At 49.2% G+C, this 16976-nt stretch overlaps 10 protein-coding genes; 8 read left to right on the top strand and 2 right to left on the bottom strand.

Moving 5' to 3' along the window:
• Positions 1 to 272: 272 nt before the first annotated feature.
• FFUJ_01411 (uncharacterized protein) lies at positions 273 to 988 on the bottom strand (the record flags this gene model as incomplete). XM_023579017.1 has 3 exons in its annotated part: positions 273 to 722; positions 812 to 895; positions 956 to 988. 3 exons carry the CDS (start codon positions 986 to 988, stop codon positions 273 to 275), a joined length of 567 nt encoding a protein of 188 aa, XP_023424153.1.
• Positions 989 to 1792: 804 nt separating this feature from the next.
• On the top strand, positions 1793 to 2288 carry FFUJ_01412 (uncharacterized protein; the record flags this gene model as incomplete). XM_023579006.1 has 2 exons in its annotated part: positions 1793 to 2118; positions 2204 to 2288. 2 exons carry the CDS (start codon positions 1793 to 1795, stop codon positions 2286 to 2288), a joined length of 411 nt encoding a protein of 136 aa, XP_023424152.1.
• Positions 2289 to 3005: 717 nt separating this feature from the next.
• On the top strand, positions 3006 to 3678 carry FFUJ_01413 (probable DNA-directed RNA polymerase II chain Rpb7; the record flags this gene model as incomplete). XM_023578994.1 has 4 exons in its annotated part: positions 3006 to 3254; positions 3307 to 3387; positions 3437 to 3606; positions 3660 to 3678. 4 exons carry the CDS (start codon positions 3006 to 3008, stop codon positions 3676 to 3678), a joined length of 519 nt encoding a protein of 172 aa, XP_023425489.1.
• An 803-nt stretch (positions 3679 to 4481) lies between these two features.
• Positions 4482 to 5517, top strand: FFUJ_01414 (related to 2,4-dihydroxyhept-2-ene-1,7-dioic acid aldolase; the record flags this gene model as incomplete). XM_023578983.1 has 5 exons in its annotated part: positions 4482 to 4656; positions 4692 to 4799; positions 4852 to 4877; positions 4921 to 5194; positions 5252 to 5517. 5 exons carry the CDS (start codon positions 4482 to 4484, stop codon positions 5515 to 5517), a joined length of 849 nt encoding a protein of 282 aa, XP_023424151.1.
• A 19-nt stretch (positions 5518 to 5536) lies between these two features.
• On the bottom strand, positions 5537 to 5922 carry FFUJ_14886 (uncharacterized protein; the record flags this gene model as incomplete). XM_023578972.1 has 2 exons in its annotated part: positions 5537 to 5662; positions 5722 to 5922. The coding sequence occupies 2 exons, from the start codon at positions 5920 to 5922 to the stop codon at positions 5537 to 5539; spliced, it is 327 nt and encodes a 108-aa protein (XP_023425599.1).
• Positions 5923 to 6254: 332 nt separating this feature from the next.
• On the top strand, positions 6255 to 7348 carry FFUJ_01415 (related to zinc-binding protein; the record flags this gene model as incomplete). XM_023578961.1 has 3 exons in its annotated part: positions 6255 to 6360; positions 6444 to 6969; positions 7030 to 7348. The coding sequence occupies 3 exons, from the start codon at positions 6255 to 6257 to the stop codon at positions 7346 to 7348; spliced, it is 951 nt and encodes a 316-aa protein (XP_023425449.1).
• A 651-nt stretch (positions 7349 to 7999) lies between these two features.
• FFUJ_01416 (related to acetylxylan esterase) lies at positions 8000 to 9032 on the top strand (the record flags this gene model as incomplete). XM_023578950.1 has 3 exons in its annotated part: positions 8000 to 8273; positions 8347 to 8405; positions 8454 to 9032. The coding sequence occupies 3 exons, from the start codon at positions 8000 to 8002 to the stop codon at positions 9030 to 9032; spliced, it is 912 nt and encodes a 303-aa protein (XP_023424150.1).
• Positions 9033 to 10044: 1012 nt separating this feature from the next.
• FFUJ_01417 (uncharacterized protein) lies at positions 10045 to 10539 on the top strand (the record flags this gene model as incomplete). XM_023578939.1 has 2 exons in its annotated part: positions 10045 to 10183; positions 10295 to 10539. 2 exons carry the CDS (start codon positions 10045 to 10047, stop codon positions 10537 to 10539), a joined length of 384 nt encoding a protein of 127 aa, XP_023424149.1.
• Positions 10540 to 11905: 1366 nt separating this feature from the next.
• On the top strand, positions 11906 to 13949 carry FFUJ_01418 (related to AUT4-breakdown of autophagic vesicles inside the vacuole; the record flags this gene model as incomplete). XM_023578928.1 has 2 exons in its annotated part: positions 11906 to 12206; positions 12289 to 13949. 2 exons carry the CDS (start codon positions 11906 to 11908, stop codon positions 13947 to 13949), a joined length of 1962 nt encoding a protein of 653 aa, XP_023424148.1.
• A 1064-nt stretch (positions 13950 to 15013) lies between these two features.
• Positions 15014 to 16463, top strand: FFUJ_01419 (uncharacterized protein; the record flags this gene model as incomplete). XM_023578917.1 has 4 exons in its annotated part: positions 15014 to 15293; positions 15356 to 15643; positions 15701 to 15831; positions 15882 to 16463. 4 exons carry the CDS (start codon positions 15014 to 15016, stop codon positions 16461 to 16463), a joined length of 1281 nt encoding a protein of 426 aa, XP_023424147.1.
• Between the last annotated feature and the right edge of the window lie 513 nt (positions 16464 to 16976).

Genomic DNA, 16976 nt, shown 5'->3' with positions numbered 1-16976 from the left:
AAAAGGGTGAGATCACCAATGCCACCTTCGTCTCCGCGGCGGCGAAAAGAATACTGTCGTATTCCGTGCAATGAGGCCCAATGACGATAGATTGGGTGCTCGCTACTGATCATCGATTGATGGTATCTGAAATGTAAGCGGGGACACGTCAGATAGTGGTTTGTCTCGATGTTGAAGCTGGTTCTACAACGCAGTATCCGGAGCATTGGTCGTCTGACGGACCATCTTATATGCTCAAGATCAGGGAAGTAGATTGGGCTGAGATGATTGCTCTATTGGGCCTTGCCGTTCTTTGACCTGAACTTCTCAATCTCGACCTGGACTTTCTTGTTGACACGAGATCGGAGCTCTGGTCGGTATCCAAACTTGAAGAGTATCTCAAGCCATACAAACATAGGGGCAAGGAAGACGGCCTGGATGAGGTTGTCGAGCAAAGCAGGGGCACGCCCTTCATATTTACCATGACCAATAAACTGGAAGATCCAGCAGACAACATGGATAGCCAGAGCACCCTGAAAAGTGGTGTCAGGGTTTTGCTGATGGAAGTAGTTGCCAAGTGCTACACCCCCCATACAAAAAAGAGCCAGAAGGAAGCCTGCAAAGGGCTCCAAGAGCAGATAAAGCAAGGAATAAAGGCTGGCACCAATGACACCAAGGTTGAGGTCCAGATAAGGGGGAGTGATCCAAGATGGTGTAGGAATGAGAGTGCCGGTGTATGTGGCCTGGAGAAATGTCAGATGGAGTTCTGGTAAGAAAGCAGATGCAGAGCAACGCAACATGCATAAGCCGGCGAGGACATGAAGAGACGAACCATACAGAACCCCGATAAGAGGATGAGGGGGACGCAAACCATGTGGATGGCGACATTAACCGAGTTATGGTGGTAAGCACCATACTACCGCATATTAGTATGATTTTCGACATATGATAAATGGCGTATCGAAATGTGACTTACAAAGGTGAGGTGCTGTTCAAGATCCAGAGACATGATGAGTAAGGGCCCCCTCAACAGAGACGACACGAGAGTTGTAGCAGATTGAGAGTATGAAAAGTGAGGAGACAAAAAGCCTATCAAGCTGCTTTGAATCTGACAATTTGACGAGCGATGAACTCGGCTTGACGTGGTCCGTGTGAGCTGCTGGTCTATGCAGTTTGATGATTTCTGAGGCTACAGTTGTGGATCTGAGTCCAAAAAGAAGAGATCCCAGGGCGACCGAATGCAAGTTTGCGTGGGTAAGGTAAAGGATGCTTTCTTGTGATGGATGAATGATGAAGATGATAACAACTTGGTTGGGTAGGTGTACCTGGTAGGTAGTAGTTAAGGTGATTGTGTGTTACCTCGAGGTATCACAGTCCGAGACGGGATGACGGGATGACCTCCTTCCCAGGTTCGTTTTGACGCAGGAGGTGCGTCCGTCAAATTAGAAGGGCTGCAAAGGCTTCAAAAGGCAGGATCCTGCAGTAATAAAGAATGAGTAGAAGAAAACAAGACGAGCCAAGAAATCGAAGGTTGGCAAAGGCCGAAGGCAACGCAGGTATGGTATGGCAAGGCAGGCACAGTATGGTAAAAAGAGTGTGAGTGAGTGGCTTTCTACAGTGATGAGTTGTTCGTTTTCATGTGCTTTCCATTTTTGCGAGCCTGTGTCCACTGGCTGCTGCCACTTCTGATCCTCAACTCCCTCCCTAACCTTAGAAAGACCCGCTTGGATGCACCGCCGCAGCTGCTCGGGGTGGGTCCCAAGTCCGTACAGTAACTTCCATTTTGGAGCTCCTTTCTTTCACCCCTTGCCCCATGTCCACTATGCCTTCCAGCACGTCGTGTGCTTGTCTCCTTTTACTCGGGTGGTTGCGCCTTCCATCAAACACAAGCCAGTCAATGTCGGCAAGGAATATACGAAGTCTTATTGTATTGGTCGGAATCTCATCGCCCTTGTTTATTCCCCAGGTTTTAGGATTTTGGTGCCGATTAATATCTCAAGAGGAGGACGAAGGACAAGGATCGGAGAGGCTTCCATTCGCTTCCCTCGAATCGTACCACATCCCATCCGGGTTTTATTCTGGAAGAGTCCGGTTGCGAGAGGTAGAAGCCGAGGCCGAAACCTCCACTCAAGACTTCGTGTAAGCCTCTCAGTGATAATCATTCGGCCTGATGGGCCATGTTCTGCTAGAGTATTGCGTCTTTGGCAGATATTCTTCCTTTCAGGTACCAACCTACTCCACCGGTCTGTATTGAAGCTTTCATCAATGGAAACTCTCAGCCAGTTAAGTTGACACTAGGTGTTTTGTGAGCGTATGATAGGGGGGCCAGTGAATTTTGTTTGGAGTAGCATCTATTTACTTGTTACCTACACATGACTCAATAAACTTAAAATGCCTCTCTATACTCAAGTCTCGCATTCAGTACGTATCCGAAAATGATATTCTCTAAAATCCCATGTCGTTGAGGTTGAGGTGTGATAAGGCAGCTATCGCTTAGACGCCACACCTGTGGCTGAAAAGCCCACGAACTCTGATTGGGCAGGTCTCATAGGAACGCATGGGCCAGCTCAGCCTCGTCGATTTCATTGTCCAAACTTCAACCTCACTTGGCATTCTTTCACCCAAGGAACAAACAACCTCCCTCTGCGCTCGCGTCAAGAAGGTCAGCAGTCATATTTTGACTTGACACGTCAGGGCCTTTCTCTTAATATATTTTCCCCTCTCATCTCTCTTCAGCGAGCGATACGCAACTCCTCGGCGCGCTTCATTTCTAAGCCTATGCCAAGCTGTCACTACGTCTCGTTCCTTTTCGTACGCGCTTTCGCCCGGCGCCCTCCCTCGATTGATCGCAGAACCCTACGAAGCGGTAGTTATTAGCTTAATCTCTCGCTTGATCGAATACACACCCGTTTTCGTGCTCTAGTCGGCCATCGAACATATTGCAATATCGCAACTTCATTGCCAACCGAAACCGCCCACTCGCTTACCATCGTTATCTTCGCTTCTCCCCGAAATCGCTTTTCACCATGTTTTTTCTTTATAATTTGGAGCGCAAGGTCACCTTGCACCCTTCTTTCATGGGTCGCAACATGCACGACCTCGTGACCGCGAAGCTCTTGAAGGACGTTGAAGGCACATGCGCTGGCAGCTACTTCATCATTTCCATCATGGACGCTTTCGAAATCTCTGAAGGACGAATCCTCCCCGGTCTTGGTATGGCTGAATTTACTGTCGGATATCGTGCTGTAGTATGGCGGCCATTCAAAGGCGAGACGGTAAGGCCTTCACTGCCGAGGATTAATGACCTAGGAGTCTGACTTCAGTCAGGTCGATGCAGTTGTGCACTCTATCAACCCACAAGGCTTCTTCGCTCACGCAGGACCTCTGCAGCTGTTTGTTTCAGCCCATGTACGTCACCACATGGCTGTGATGTAATATTTTCTAACAGTTACGATAGCTGATTCCTAGTGATGTGAAATATGACCCCAATGCGACGCCACCTCAGTTCACAAACAACGAGGACACCTCCATTGAGCCCCAAACCCACGTTCGCGTCAAAATCATAGGAACTCGAACAGAGGTTGGAGAAATGTGGGCCATCGGTAGCATCAAGGAGGATTACTTGGGGTATGCTGACGGCTGGTCATGTATTTGGCTTTCTTTGCTAACGGTGATATCAGATGCCTCCAAGCTTCTTAAGTTGCGCGTGGTACTGGACGGAGTGGGAACCAAGAAAATCAAAGCCCCATTGAAGGATATAAACAATTAGGCGACTCTACAACAGCAGCCAGTCCTTCAATTACTGGATGCAGCGGCAAAAGCGATCCAAACAAAAATCTATCAATCACCACATTAGGGAAGAGACAAATCCGCTGAATTGACGACAATGGAGCCTGCAGCAAGTGAGTCGGGCGCCGAACAGTGATTGTTCTGGGGCACATACAATTATTGGTATAAAAGGTGGCCAAGATTACGTTGATCGCAAAATTGAACATAATGGATACAGTTTGCTATAAGGAAAATGAATTACTGTTTCTGTCAGATTTAGACAGCGAACAAATAGACAATGGCACGCAAGCTTGCAGTTTGCAAACAAGACAATAAAAGCAAAGATACCCGATAATGCTCCAAGTTATATGCGCCCTATGAGTGAAGCCACCCGCTCTACAACAATAAGTCTCTTCGGCAGCCAATTGCAAGCTGTACAGATAGGCGTCGGCTTCCTGAAGCAGCTTGATATCCCCCACGAGACCCCGCAATCGAGAGCTCCCCGCTGAGGAGCTAGGGACGGGGAACGGGGCCCTCCGGGGAAATGTCTGATCTTTGTCGTATAAATTGGGTTCTCGGAGGATGCTTCCCCGAGCAAGTTGGCTTTCTGCACTATCTATGACCATTATACGAGGTAAAAACAAGACAATATGAGTAGAGTATGGACATCAGCAACCCTCCGGTTACGATCGGCCTTGACGCCCAACACGTTACAACCACGGGTGGCAACCAGAATGATGTCTAGATTGTCTGCCATGCAGGCATCTAATAGATTACGGACAGCTCTTCTGGAGGGAAAGAAGGCATTTGGCGCCTGGCAGATGCTTCCCGGCGCAAACGTGTCGCGAGTATTAGCAAGGTCAGGAGTTGATTGGGTCTTGGTAGACTGCGAGCATGGGAACTTGGATGGTAAGTTGAGCTTATACTAAAATGGTTGGATATAGGCCTGACATGTCAAGATGGTGCAATGCACGATGCCGTCCCTGCAATTGCGGCTTTAGGGGTTTCGCCCATTGTGAGACTGCCCGATATGCAAGGATGGATGGTAAAGCGTGAGGCTGCAGAGATATCCATGCTTGGGAACTCGGTGTTGACATTTCTCAGGTGCACTCGACAGTGGAGCTCACGGCGTAAGTTGCCATCTCTCTAAAGCCGTGCCATGTTGCTGATTAGACAAAGATTGTTGTGCCTTTGCTGAGGACGCCTGAAGAAGCCAGACAACTCGTGCAATCTGCCAAGTTTCCGCCCCTAGGCCGTCGAGGTTTCGGGTCACCAATCGCTCCAGAGCGATTCCACCCTGAGCCGAGCTTCTCAGAGTATCTTCAGCAAGCAAATGATTCTCTCTTGACCATTGTTCAAATTGAGACCAAGGAGGCACTTGAGTCTATCGACGAGATTGCTGCCGTTGATGGCATTGACGTGTTATTCATTGGACCGTTCGATCTTGGTTTGTCTCCCAAAAATTACAAAGTTGACCCAAAGGAAAAGTATTAATTCACAACAGGAAACGCGCTCGGCCACCCCATTATCGAAGGAGTCATGGCCACGGAACTGAAAGACGCCATTGCCAAGATCCTGGCTGCGGGTCAGAGAGCAGGCAAGAAGACAGGCGTATACTGCACAGGGGGTGAACAGGCAAAGATATACGCTGATCAAGGGTTTGACATGATGAATGTAGTAACTGATTATACATCCTTGGGCCTGGTAGCCAAAGAGCAGCTCAGCTTCGCTGATGGAAGCTTGGCACCAACCAGAGGAAAGGGATATTGATGTGTGCCGCAAGGAGAAGTTAGTTTTTCTCTGCTTTGTCCATTTGAGCCTCGACTTGCTCGGCAGTGAATCTGTGCATCAATTTGATTGCTTTACCAACTTTGCTTGGCTCTTCTTCAGGCCCGGAGGCTTTACTGATGTGAATCTGCATTATATGGATGTTAACAAGAATTTCAGTGCCTTTAGCTAAGTATTTCTGCTGACCACCGGGACATCAAAGTCGTATATGTCTCTCCATTGCTTGGACTCAGGCTTTGGAAGATCGACATTAACCTCTGTATAGTCAAAGGGTCTTTTATCCCAAACATCTGACAATACATGCTTAGCCTGGGTGCAGAGACCACAAGTTTCCCGAGTGAAGAACGTAATTCTCGTTGAAAAGAGAAGACGACGAGTAGCAAACATGGTGAAGTGATTAGAGGAGCCCCGTGGAAGTGTCTCAATGGCTCGGTATATAAAGACAATGCCGTCTTGAAAATGGCCTGAGATTAGACGAGACGCATGCAACCCGTCGCGTCTAATTGCACAAGCAAATCAGATGCGACCCCGCATCGAAACAGGAAAGCGGTGAGAATATAGCTCTGTTCCAGCATCGTCATCGCCTCCACGACAGAGCTTGAATTCTAGAAGCTCCCACCCCACCAAAGTCCGAGTCAAATACTCCTTTCTCTTCCTTCTAGACAATCACTAAACTGCCAATTCTTCCTGTGGAGTATAGACATTGTACTACTCGCGAAATGTCTCAAAAATGTGTCCATCAAGGTTGCGGGAAAGAGTTTACCGATCCAGATGAGAAGTGCGAGTACCACCCTGGTCCGCCCATTTTCCACGAGGGGCAGAAAGGTAGGTTGATCTGGCAGAGCAGATGTTGTTTTGACCTGCCATTGTGCATTGAATTGCATAGCATACTAACTAACCGTGAAAAGGATGGAAGTGCTGCAAGCCTCGTGTCTTGACCTTTGACGAGTTTATGGATATTCCTCCTTGTACGACGGGCACACACTCGACCACCGACAAGCCGCCTCAGCTCGAGGAGAAACCCCAGCAGGATGATGCTGCCCTCGCTCAGAAGATCGATGCTCTAAACGCCGCCACTCCGTCTCGCGCACCGATTCCAACTGCCCAGCACGCTCCTACGCCACCACCGCCTGCTCCTGAGTCGGAAGATGATGATCCCAGTCTTGAGATTGCGGACGGTGTTGGCTGTAAGAGAAGGGCATGCGGCGCAACGTACAAGAAGGGCAGCTCGAGAGATGACGAGGAGTGTGTTCACCATCCAGGAGTACCAATCTTCCACGAGGGGAGCAAGGGATACTCCTGTTGCAAGAGGCGAGTGTTGGAGTTTGATCAATTTATGAAGATTGAGGGGTGCAAGACGAAGAACAGACACTTGTTTGTCGGCAGTGGTAAGAAGGATGGCGCCAATAGTGAGGAGGTCGTCTCCAACGTCAGGTGAGTTCACGAAACAAAACCGCAGTCAAATTCTATGATTGTTCGTGCTAATAGTTATAGGCATGATTTTTACCAGACCCCAGTCAATGTTATTGCATCCTTCTTCCTGAAGAAGATCGACAAGAGCACAGCCAAGATCGAGTTACAGCCGAAGCAACTGAACCTGGACCTTACTACAACCGACTCGCCCCCCAAGCGCTATACAGCCCAAGTCCCTCTCTATGCGTCGATCGACCCAGAGAAGTCATCGTACAGAGTGCTCGGCACGAAGCTAGAATTTGTCCTTGCCAAATCTGACGGCACCTCATGGCCAGTGTTGCGAGGGGACGAGGCCCTGACAGGTGAGATTCTTCAGGTCGGCCGAGCTGGAAGGGCTTGATGGGAGACGTAAGTTATGAGAAGACATGAGAAGACATGAGAATGAGCATAATAGGGAGTTTATGTGATCGATATGGCGTTGATGAGAATTTTAGACGAGACTAGACGTCATGTCTCGCAGGGGCGTAGAGAATTAAGAATGAACTAGCGATAGCGAGGTAGAGACGGACTATGGAGCATCGGCATGAACTGAGATTGGCATCCATAACAAACAACTTGTCACACAAGTGCGCTTTTTGAGTCGATCCGAGATGATCTTCTCCTTCTCCACATGGTTACCAGCTTCGCTCGAACCTTTGTCCTTTTTGCGTCGACTTCGTGAAGGGCACGCCACTTGAGTTTGCAAACAATACAACTGAACATGTGACCCAACACTTGCTTGAAGTGACTGTTCCGTTACTTACGTTTAATACCGAGAAATCCTCCAGAAACCCTGCATTGTGGTGTTTCATCATGGGTCAGGAATGATAGGCGGTGGAACCAATATGGATGATAATGCTGACTAGTTTGCTTTAGATTTGCCAGAACCAACAACCACGTCTACCCATTGTAACTTTAAAAATATGTTCTGATTCCTAGTATTGCGACCCTTTGTGGGTTTCATCCCTATTCTTTTCTTTCGATAAGTGCTTGTTTGTCGTGGTGAACAACCATGTGGTATTCATTACTGGCTTGTCTTGTTAGTGCGGCTCATGCCTCAACACTACAGCTACGAGAGGATGCTGCACAAATAGCTCGGAACGTTTCGGGTTTCACGGCTTTCGATGTCTTGAATTACACCAAAGTTGAATCTGACGATGCCTGGAAACTGGAAGTTCCTCTTCGTATACTCTGTGTCGGAGACTCTATAACAGAGGGTTGGGGAAGTGATGCAGACGGCGGCGATGGGAATGGTTACAGGCTTTCTCTCGCGAAACATCTGTCACGTAAGTTGCTTCTTGACCATTCAGTATAATATTAATTGACGGGTATACTGACATATACTGACACTGACTCAAGGAGAAAAAGTTGTCTTTGCGGGTACAAGACGCAAAGGCTCTATGGAGGACAGTTATTATGTGAGACCAGCCATTGAACATGACGATACTACGCTTATACGGATTTAGGCGGCCTGGTCTGGCAAGACAATTCAGTATATAAACGATCACATCACAGAGTCGTTGGAACAAAAACCAAATCTTGTCCTCCTTCACGCTGGAACGAATGACATGGATTTACGACCGTCGATCTCCAAAGAAGGAAACGACCCCAAAGATGCTGCCACTCGTCTAGGCGACCTCATTGACAAGATTGTTAGGTACTGCCCGGATGCGGTAATCCTCGTCGCGATACCATTGGCATCCTGTGACACTGAGAAACCCAGGATGCCTATTTACAGAGCCCTGATCCCTGGGCTTGTACGACAGCGACGAAAGGATGGTGATCATGTTATTGCCGTGGATTTCAGCACATTTGACCTGGGCGAGTTGAGAGACTGCTTGCATCCTACAAATGAAGGCTATAGCATCATGGGGGACTACTGGTATGACTTCATAACACAGGTGCCAAAGGGATGGATCAAGGAACCTGTTGGTGATGACCCAAAGCGAGAAGAGAATGGGGTTGGAAGACGAGTCCTGCCAGACAAGATGTCTATTTTGGGGATTGGATTGTACTGGGGTTTGTACCGTATATGTTGGGTATAGAAATTTGGTTTCCGTATAAACTTGGGATTTTAGACATAGATGGTATTGATAGGGTTTGCTAAATGGCTGTAAACAGTTTGTGTTCAACAGTCAAGACTTGTATCATTGAGGTTGACGAATTTGAGCTGAGAGCTTGCTTGACTTGCAACAAGTCAAAATAGGTGAATGAACAGATTGAGAATAATCAGTATCACAATTGCGTCAGAAGCCATCAAAAGAGCACATTCTTCGAGCACGTTCCTGCTGAATCCAATACTTAGTTGCAAGTTGAAAAAGGCCGGTTCCGTACAAAAATGGGCTGAAAGAAAGATCCCGCCCAACCTGGCGAACGCAACTGCAGGGTACTTGATAAGACAGGATGTCTTGACCCGTGGCCGTGGAAATGAGAAGCATTGGATGATCGATAAGTTGAACGATCCCGTTCTCCCCCACATTAAATCAGCAAATTCCGATACGTAAACAGGAAACACAAGACGGCTTCTGACTGGCCGCTCCCGATTTAACCATCAGCACACCCTGCTGTCGCTCATCGCACATGCTTGGCGCCCAGATCTCAAATGCACTGTATCAACCCGCATTTAGCGACCTTTCACCACAGTTTAGTTGTTTTTGGCGGTCTTCTAGGCGTCCTTGGCGAACCTCTTGGGGGGTTGGTTGTGCGGACGGGCTGATAAGAGAAGTCCATTTGAGTAATAGTGATATCGGACGGCAGTCGATAGTAGATAACAGCCCTGCTGTGGTTTTCTCATGATGCCATGTACCTTAGGTACTGTATCTCTTATCAAAGACGTCTCAGGCACACAAACAAGCTTAACCTGATGGCTGTGCTCCCCGTCCGGCCGATGACGGGATGGGTGCTATAAGTTGTCGCCATGCCCTGGAGCCACGCTGACGCCTGAACGGCTGTCTTTTATGTCAGACTCGACGTTATAAACTTAACTCTACTCTACTCTACTGTCGACTCAAAGTCTCTCTGAACGCATCATACACTCCTGCCGTCTTATCAGTAACCATGTCCGCCGAAGTCTCTCACGGTCGCGGGGGTGCAGGCAACTTCAAGCCTGACGATACCGAGTATGTCGACGGCGAGGTTGTTCGAACTGGCGTTGTTGGAAGCCACGGTGATGGCGCGTACAGTTCTGGCCGTGGAGGTAAGTTATTACTAGCATTGTACCATTTGCGTAATGTTCTGTTTTTGCATTCACACAATACATCATCACCTGTCACGGAACTCAGACAAGTCGCTAATACAACTTCATCAGGTGCTGGCAACATCGCTGACATAGGCACACCCACCACCGAGCGCAAGGATGTGGACATCATTCCCGAGACTGCTGTCCGACCAAGCCAAGACGGCCGAGACTACCATACCGGTCGTGGAGGTGCTGGCAACGCGCAGACCGCAGGTTCTGAGAAGGAGTCCGAGGAGCACGAGAAGCCTGCGGTCAAGACTCCTGTTGGTCTTGCCGACAAGCTCAAGTCCAAGATCTTTGGCCACAAGAAGTAGGCTCCTATTCTGTTGTCCGTGACAAGTCGCGAATTGCGACTTGATCTTGAGGAGTGGGGATTATCGTTCTCAGGCTGCGTTATCGTTGATATTGGTTATTGTGGAAATACCCCTGATGCCATACTGTTCTTTGAATAATTTGAATTCTATCGTGTCGCTTGCTTTATAGCGCAATGCGCGAACATGTGGGATGATACCTGACAGCCCAGTGTAGATAGGTGGTTGGTGACATTGACAAATGCAACGCACCCTAGCTTCTGATATTTCTGTGTCTGACCTGCATTCCTTGCTCCAAATAAAGATCTGACAGCGCTGGCAATTGTTTTGTTGGAGATTGTGTTAACTCACTGAGAAGTAAGGTAAGCAGAAAAGAACATCCATGCAAAAACGTACCACATAACTAGCGTACCTACTACCTAGATATGTAGGTATGCATGTGCTAAAACCTCCTCCAAGTTGGGCTGCCATGACGTTATTCCACTTATCAAGGATCATCCTCGATAGTTTTCCATACCCCATGCTCCACTTCCCCTCAATTCTGGCTTTTCTTAATGGGCATTTTGGTACATGAAATGAGTCGACAAGCTCAGAGCTCCCTCGGACAGCTGAGTGCCCGTGTCTCCGCTAAAAGAGCAAGACGAGCTGAAAAGAGAAACATGATATTCGAGGATTGGCTTTGACCTGTGGGCTCTGAAGTCCCAAGCCCGAAACTAAACCAATTTGGCATCGAACAAACCCATCTCTGATCTAAGAAAAACTGGAAGTCTACAAGCACCTTGTTAGTGCTAGAATGGCCCTTAAAAGACCCTGATAAGAGCCCGAATAGCTCACGGATCGTCACAGATAGCCTTGATTAAGCCGGCTTACAACGATCCTGCCCAAGAGAGACCCAAACATGGCGAATAGGCATCGTGATACCCCGTCGTGATTATGATCTCGTTAGTCCTCTTTCGCTTGGGGAGGGGCGCATAAGTTGATGGGATGGACAAGATGTGACGGCAATGGCCGCGGCCCTTGGCTTCTGGGTGCCAGCCATGTTTAAGAACACAACGATGCGCATTTCGCTCAGAACTGTGAGTCTTTTCTCGTTACCCTGTTCTCTTCTCATCGCTGTGTAATCAATCAACAAACCGTAACTGTCGGTGTCCACGTATCCATTGTCTTTCAACGCTTGCTGGCAGAGTACATGGCGCACTTCACGACTTATCGAGAGCAGAAGCCTCTCTTTACTAATCCAAAACCGTCTTCAATCTCGTGAGGAAAACTGTCTGGTGTTGAATACGCCTCGGGGGGACTTAAGCTCACCAGTCTCGGCCTTGTGACGACAATCACGTGCACCCAGTGAGATCACGGGTGCGATCTCATCATGGCGCCAAACCTTCAACCTCTTCCTCAGCGTCCACGTCTCCAAGACCATAGACCGTGGTCCGGACTCTCTAACATTTCGAAGCGATCCTTTAGATCTTGCGCAACTTCTGCTTTCGAGGCCGACGACGAGCGATCCTCTAGCGACGGCGATATGAGCCCTCGCAATAGCCAAGCGGACGTGCGACGGCCAACCGTACCGCGTCACTCTGGCCATGATGCTCGCCCGACCAGTCGAAAGGAGCTTCTAGGGTGGTACGCCTATGCATTTGCGGCTGAGACGTACGTGATTTGTGGAATTGGTATGTTATTGATAGTGAAGCTATATCTCCGGGCTGCCTACACGGCGATCGCCAAGACCCATTGCTGATACGCATGCTCCAGCTTCCTTTATTCCTATCCTTCTAGAAACTCTTGCCAGGGAGAACGGTGTGCTCCTCTCTGACCGAGAAACACCATGCGGGTCTAGCGACAGTAAGAAAGAGGGGGATGGACAATGCATTGTCTGGGTGTTTGGAGTAGAGATCAACACTGCAAGCTTTGCCATGTACACATTTTCAGTGAGCGTCTTGATTCAAGCACTGCTCGTTGTCAGCATCAGTTGCGCTGCTGATCATGGAAACTACCGCAAGAAGCTTCTTCTCAGCTTCGCCTGGATTGGGAGCTTCGCCGTCATGTCCTACATCTTCATTACAAAAGACAACTACATTCTCGGCGCCCTCTTGACCGTCATCTCCAACACTTCCTTTGGCGCGTCCTTCGTATTACTGAACTCTTTTCTTCCGCTACTTGTGCGATACCATCCCGATGTTATCGAGGTCAACGTTGCTGATACTCCAGATCTTGGCAATTCTGAATTCGTGTCGCGCCCTTTGGATGACTCAGTGGGCGAGCTCCAGGCGTCAAGAGTTTCAACAACCTCACCTCTGTTACAGCCTGAAGACGGCGAGAGGCTGAAACCAACAGCAAGCCATGCGGAAATCACTTCCAAGGAATTGCAACTGTCAACGCGGATCTCAGCCATCGGAATTGGCACCGGCTATATTGCCGCGCTCTTCCTGCAATGCGTCTGTATTGCTGTTCTCATCGCCATGCATAACACCACATGGGGCCAACGAGTCGTATTATTCATGGTCGGACTTTGGTGGACCATCTTCACTATTCCCGCCGCCATGTGGTTGCGGCCCCGCCCGGGGCCTCCATTGGCTGATGATGGGCGCAAAGGCATCATGGCAGGACTTGCGTACATATTGTACGCATGGAAGAGCCTGTTCAAAACCGTCCAGCAGGCTAGACGCCTGCTGGACATAGTCTTGTTCCTTGCTGGATGGTTTCTCCTGTCTGATGCGATCGCAACCACGTCATCTACCGCGATTCTATTCGCCAAAACCCAACTCCACATGAAGCCGTGGGCGCTTGGTATGATAAATGTCATTTCAACTCTGGCAGGGGTATTCGGCGCCTTCGGATGGTCGTGGATCTCACGGCTCTTTAACCTCCAAGCCCATCAAACCATTCTTGTCTGCATTGCCTTGTTTGAGTTGATCCCCCTTTACGGTTTGCTGGGTTACCTTCCCTTTGTTAAAGAATGGGGTGTATTTGGCCTCCAACAACCCTGGGAGATGTATCCACTGGCGGCTGTATATGGAGTTGTGCTCGGAGGTTTGAGTGGTTACTGCCGCTCTCTGTACGGCGAGCTTATTCCACCCGGATCCGAGGCAGCGTTCTACGCCTTGTACGCTATAACGGACAAGGGATCCAGTGTCTTTGGCCCGACGATCGTTGGTGCTATCATTGATAGAACTGGCACGATTCGCCCGGCTTTCTGGTTTTTGGCAGCATTAGTTGGTTTTCCTGCGCCATTGATCTGGTTCATCAACGTAGAGCGAGGTAGAAGAGAAGGCATGAAGCTCGCCGAGTCAATGGCAGTGTCTCCTGTGGAGGAAGCAGACGATGATGAACATGAACCTGAGCGTCGTGGAATGCTGGCAGACTATCAAAGAGAGCAGGAAGATGGTATTGTCGATGAACACGCAAGACCCTAGCTCACATAGCTGTTGATTCTTGGATGGATAAGGTAGCATAGCGGCGGCGTTTACTTGGATGACTGGTGATATCATAATTTGGCTACGATTTATAATTGCTAGACAAGGACCTAAGTTCAGCATTGCCAATACCTCAAGTTAATCAATATACCACAGTATTTTGCTTTTTGCTTTAAGAGTTGGGGCGCTCTATATACATGTCTGTGTGAGGTAAGGGAAGTACCTCTAGCGATGAATAACGTGAGCTTTACACTTAAGGTACCTTAGGTAGTAGGTAAACTACTAACCTATTGGATCGGAGTTTCTAGAAGCAGACTTCCCTGCACGGATTTCCGGGGCCCAAGTTTACGCTCAATGTAACGCAAACGCGCCTGCATTTGCCCTCTCTCTATCCCCTCACTCTTCTTGTTGCTTTCCACCTTGGAACAAACAAGCTCCATTTAACAAAGAACCGCGACTCTTCAAAACTCTGCACTTGCGCCTCACTCACCCAATCACTTAACCTTTATCAAGGCTATTATCGACTCTCATCACTGGACTAAGGTTGGTTCCGAAAACCCAGACTGCATCGCGCCAAGACTCCTTCACCCTGCGCCTCTCATAAGCTACCTACGCTACTAAGCCAAGGCTTGTCCAGACGCGTTGGCTAACGCTGGGCGCTAGTCGCTCTTCCGTACCTAGGCAGGACTGAACTCCGTCCATCAGCTTAGGTGTTTAGGTGGCCCAAGTGCCAGCTCGGTCACGTGACGCAAGTCTTTTGGGCTTTTGGCTCAGTTCTTAGTTCTTCCGCAGATTGCGACGTTGCTCTCCCAGACAAATCGAGTCTCTTTCGTTGCGCACAGGACATCATCGCAAGCCGCGGCTTGTTGCTCAAAGGCAGCTTGGGCTCGGCTCAGCACAGATCGCGATATCGAAAACCCAGTTGAATCAATTCTCTCTCCATTTCTATATATCCTTTTCTTCCATTTCCGCGTCACTTCTTCGCGCGCCTTGTCGTTCCTCTGCAAACCCCTCCTTCTCTCCACTCCCGACGCGGTCATACCCAACCGCATCAAACCGCCACAATGAGCAATCGCAAGAGATCGCGATCCGTCGGGGAGGAGAATCGCGCTGAGTGCCCTTTCACGATTACTTACGCGACTGGCCCTGCGGCTACTCAGGCGGATCGTCAAAAAAACAAGAAGCGGAAGCGCGACGGCCAAGATGACGACAAACGGGTCCAGATTCAAATCTCCCCTTTCTCCCCAACGGGCAATTTCAAAACGCACGAGAACATGGACTTGTACTACACTGTCGAGCCAGGAAAACGATGGCAAGATATGACGCGCTACAACAGCTTCGTCCGTAAGTATCCGATGAATTCTCGGCGCCGTCCGCTGTACGGGCTTATGGCTAACTCTTGGCAGTCAACAGTGTCAAGTATTATAGTGAAGGCTTTGTCAATGTTGCCAACGAGGTAACGATTGAACAACAAAAGGCTCAAGGTGACGGCAAGGGTATTTACAAGAAGAGCAATAATGACTGGGTCGCGCGTATCCTCGAGATCCGTGCTTCCGATGAGCACCACGTCTATGCACGTGTTTATTGGATGTACTGGCCGGACGAACTCCCGTATGGAACACTCGACGGTAAAAAGACCGTTCACGGCCGCCAGCCGTACCATGGCAACAATGAGTTGATCGCTTCTAATCATAGTATGTTCTGAATTGCCGACCGATGTTATACTGCAATGCGACTAACACTTTTTCTAGTGGACATTATCAATGTTGTCAGTGTTACAGGACCTGTCACCGTCAACCAATGGATTGAGTCAGATGACGAGGAGATCCAAGACGCGCTTTATTGGCGTCAAGCGTACGACTGCCGCAACATGCAACTCTCAGTATGTCTCTATATCTCATTTAGTTTCCGAAAGTACTGATGACCCTCTAGTCCGTTGAGCTCATGTGTAAATGTCAAACACCTGCGAACCCTGACAAGACCCTGATTGGGTGCACGAGCCCGAGTTGCGGGAAGTGGATGCATCACGAATGTATGGCTCACGAAATCCTCCTGCAAGTCTACGAGCGACTAGGAACAGATAAGCCCCATCGAACCGAGGGATCGGCCGTTAAGGAGGAGAAGCCCGAGGAGGCGACGCGCCCTCTATCGCCCACTGACGCAGGGGAGAAAGAGACACAACCTACGATCGATGTCCGCTCCGGCGAAACGAGCGATAACGTCCACGTCAAAAAGACTGCTCGCGAAACACCTCGCGAAACAGAAACCCCTACACCTGGGCCAACGCCATCACGATCTATCACCACCGCATCAGCTAAAGGATCGGCCAAGAAAGGTCGCAAGAAGAAGGCTGCAGACTCCAAGCCATACCTGGGACTTTTCGAAGCCACTCTCAAGATGCAAGACGGCCCCACAGCATGGGAGATTCGTGACCTGCGCGAGAACGTAACGGGTGGTGACAAGACCTGGACCGAGAAGGCTCATTGTCTGCTGTGTGGTTCCAGCATTGACTAAGCATTCAATATCATGACCACGTAGCTACCCCGAGTCTGCTCCGGTAAGCAGACTCCTTGAGTCTACAAGGTGCAACTCGACATTGCTTAGGGGGGCCATGCGGTGCTCTGACATGTTAGTGATGACCTGCGGACAACATGGATGGCCCGACGCAGCTGCAAACTCGATACGGCTCATCGGGATGGTCAATGGTTAAGGTTTCTTTTGTGAAAATTTCGAGGTGACTTTCTTGGCGATTCGCCCACTGGTGGACATCACGGGCGCGGCGTTGGAGGCGAATATGGCTATGCTGTGAGATTGGAAGATGGGCTGGTTGGTCTTGGAACTTGCGCGCGGTGAGGAAGATGCGTTTTTTTTTTGCTATTATTTATCTATGATGTTGAATTAAATGCCACGCAAAAGAGCGGAGGTAGTATAGTCTACTGGGCCGGATGGGTCAGGGGAGAGAGCCTGGAAACCTGCCGACTGAGAGGGAAACTCGGGAAGTAGGTTGATTAGCTTATATTGGTATCG

This window comes from Fusarium fujikuroi, chromosome FFUJ_chr01 (genome assembly GCF_900079805.1).
Source record: "Fusarium fujikuroi IMI 58289 draft genome, chromosome FFUJ_chr01".
Taxonomy (NCBI): domain Eukaryota; kingdom Fungi; phylum Ascomycota; class Sordariomycetes; order Hypocreales; family Nectriaceae; genus Fusarium; species Fusarium fujikuroi.
The sequence above is the reverse complement of the archived record's forward strand: the minus strand, read 5'-3'. Positions and strand labels throughout refer to the sequence as shown.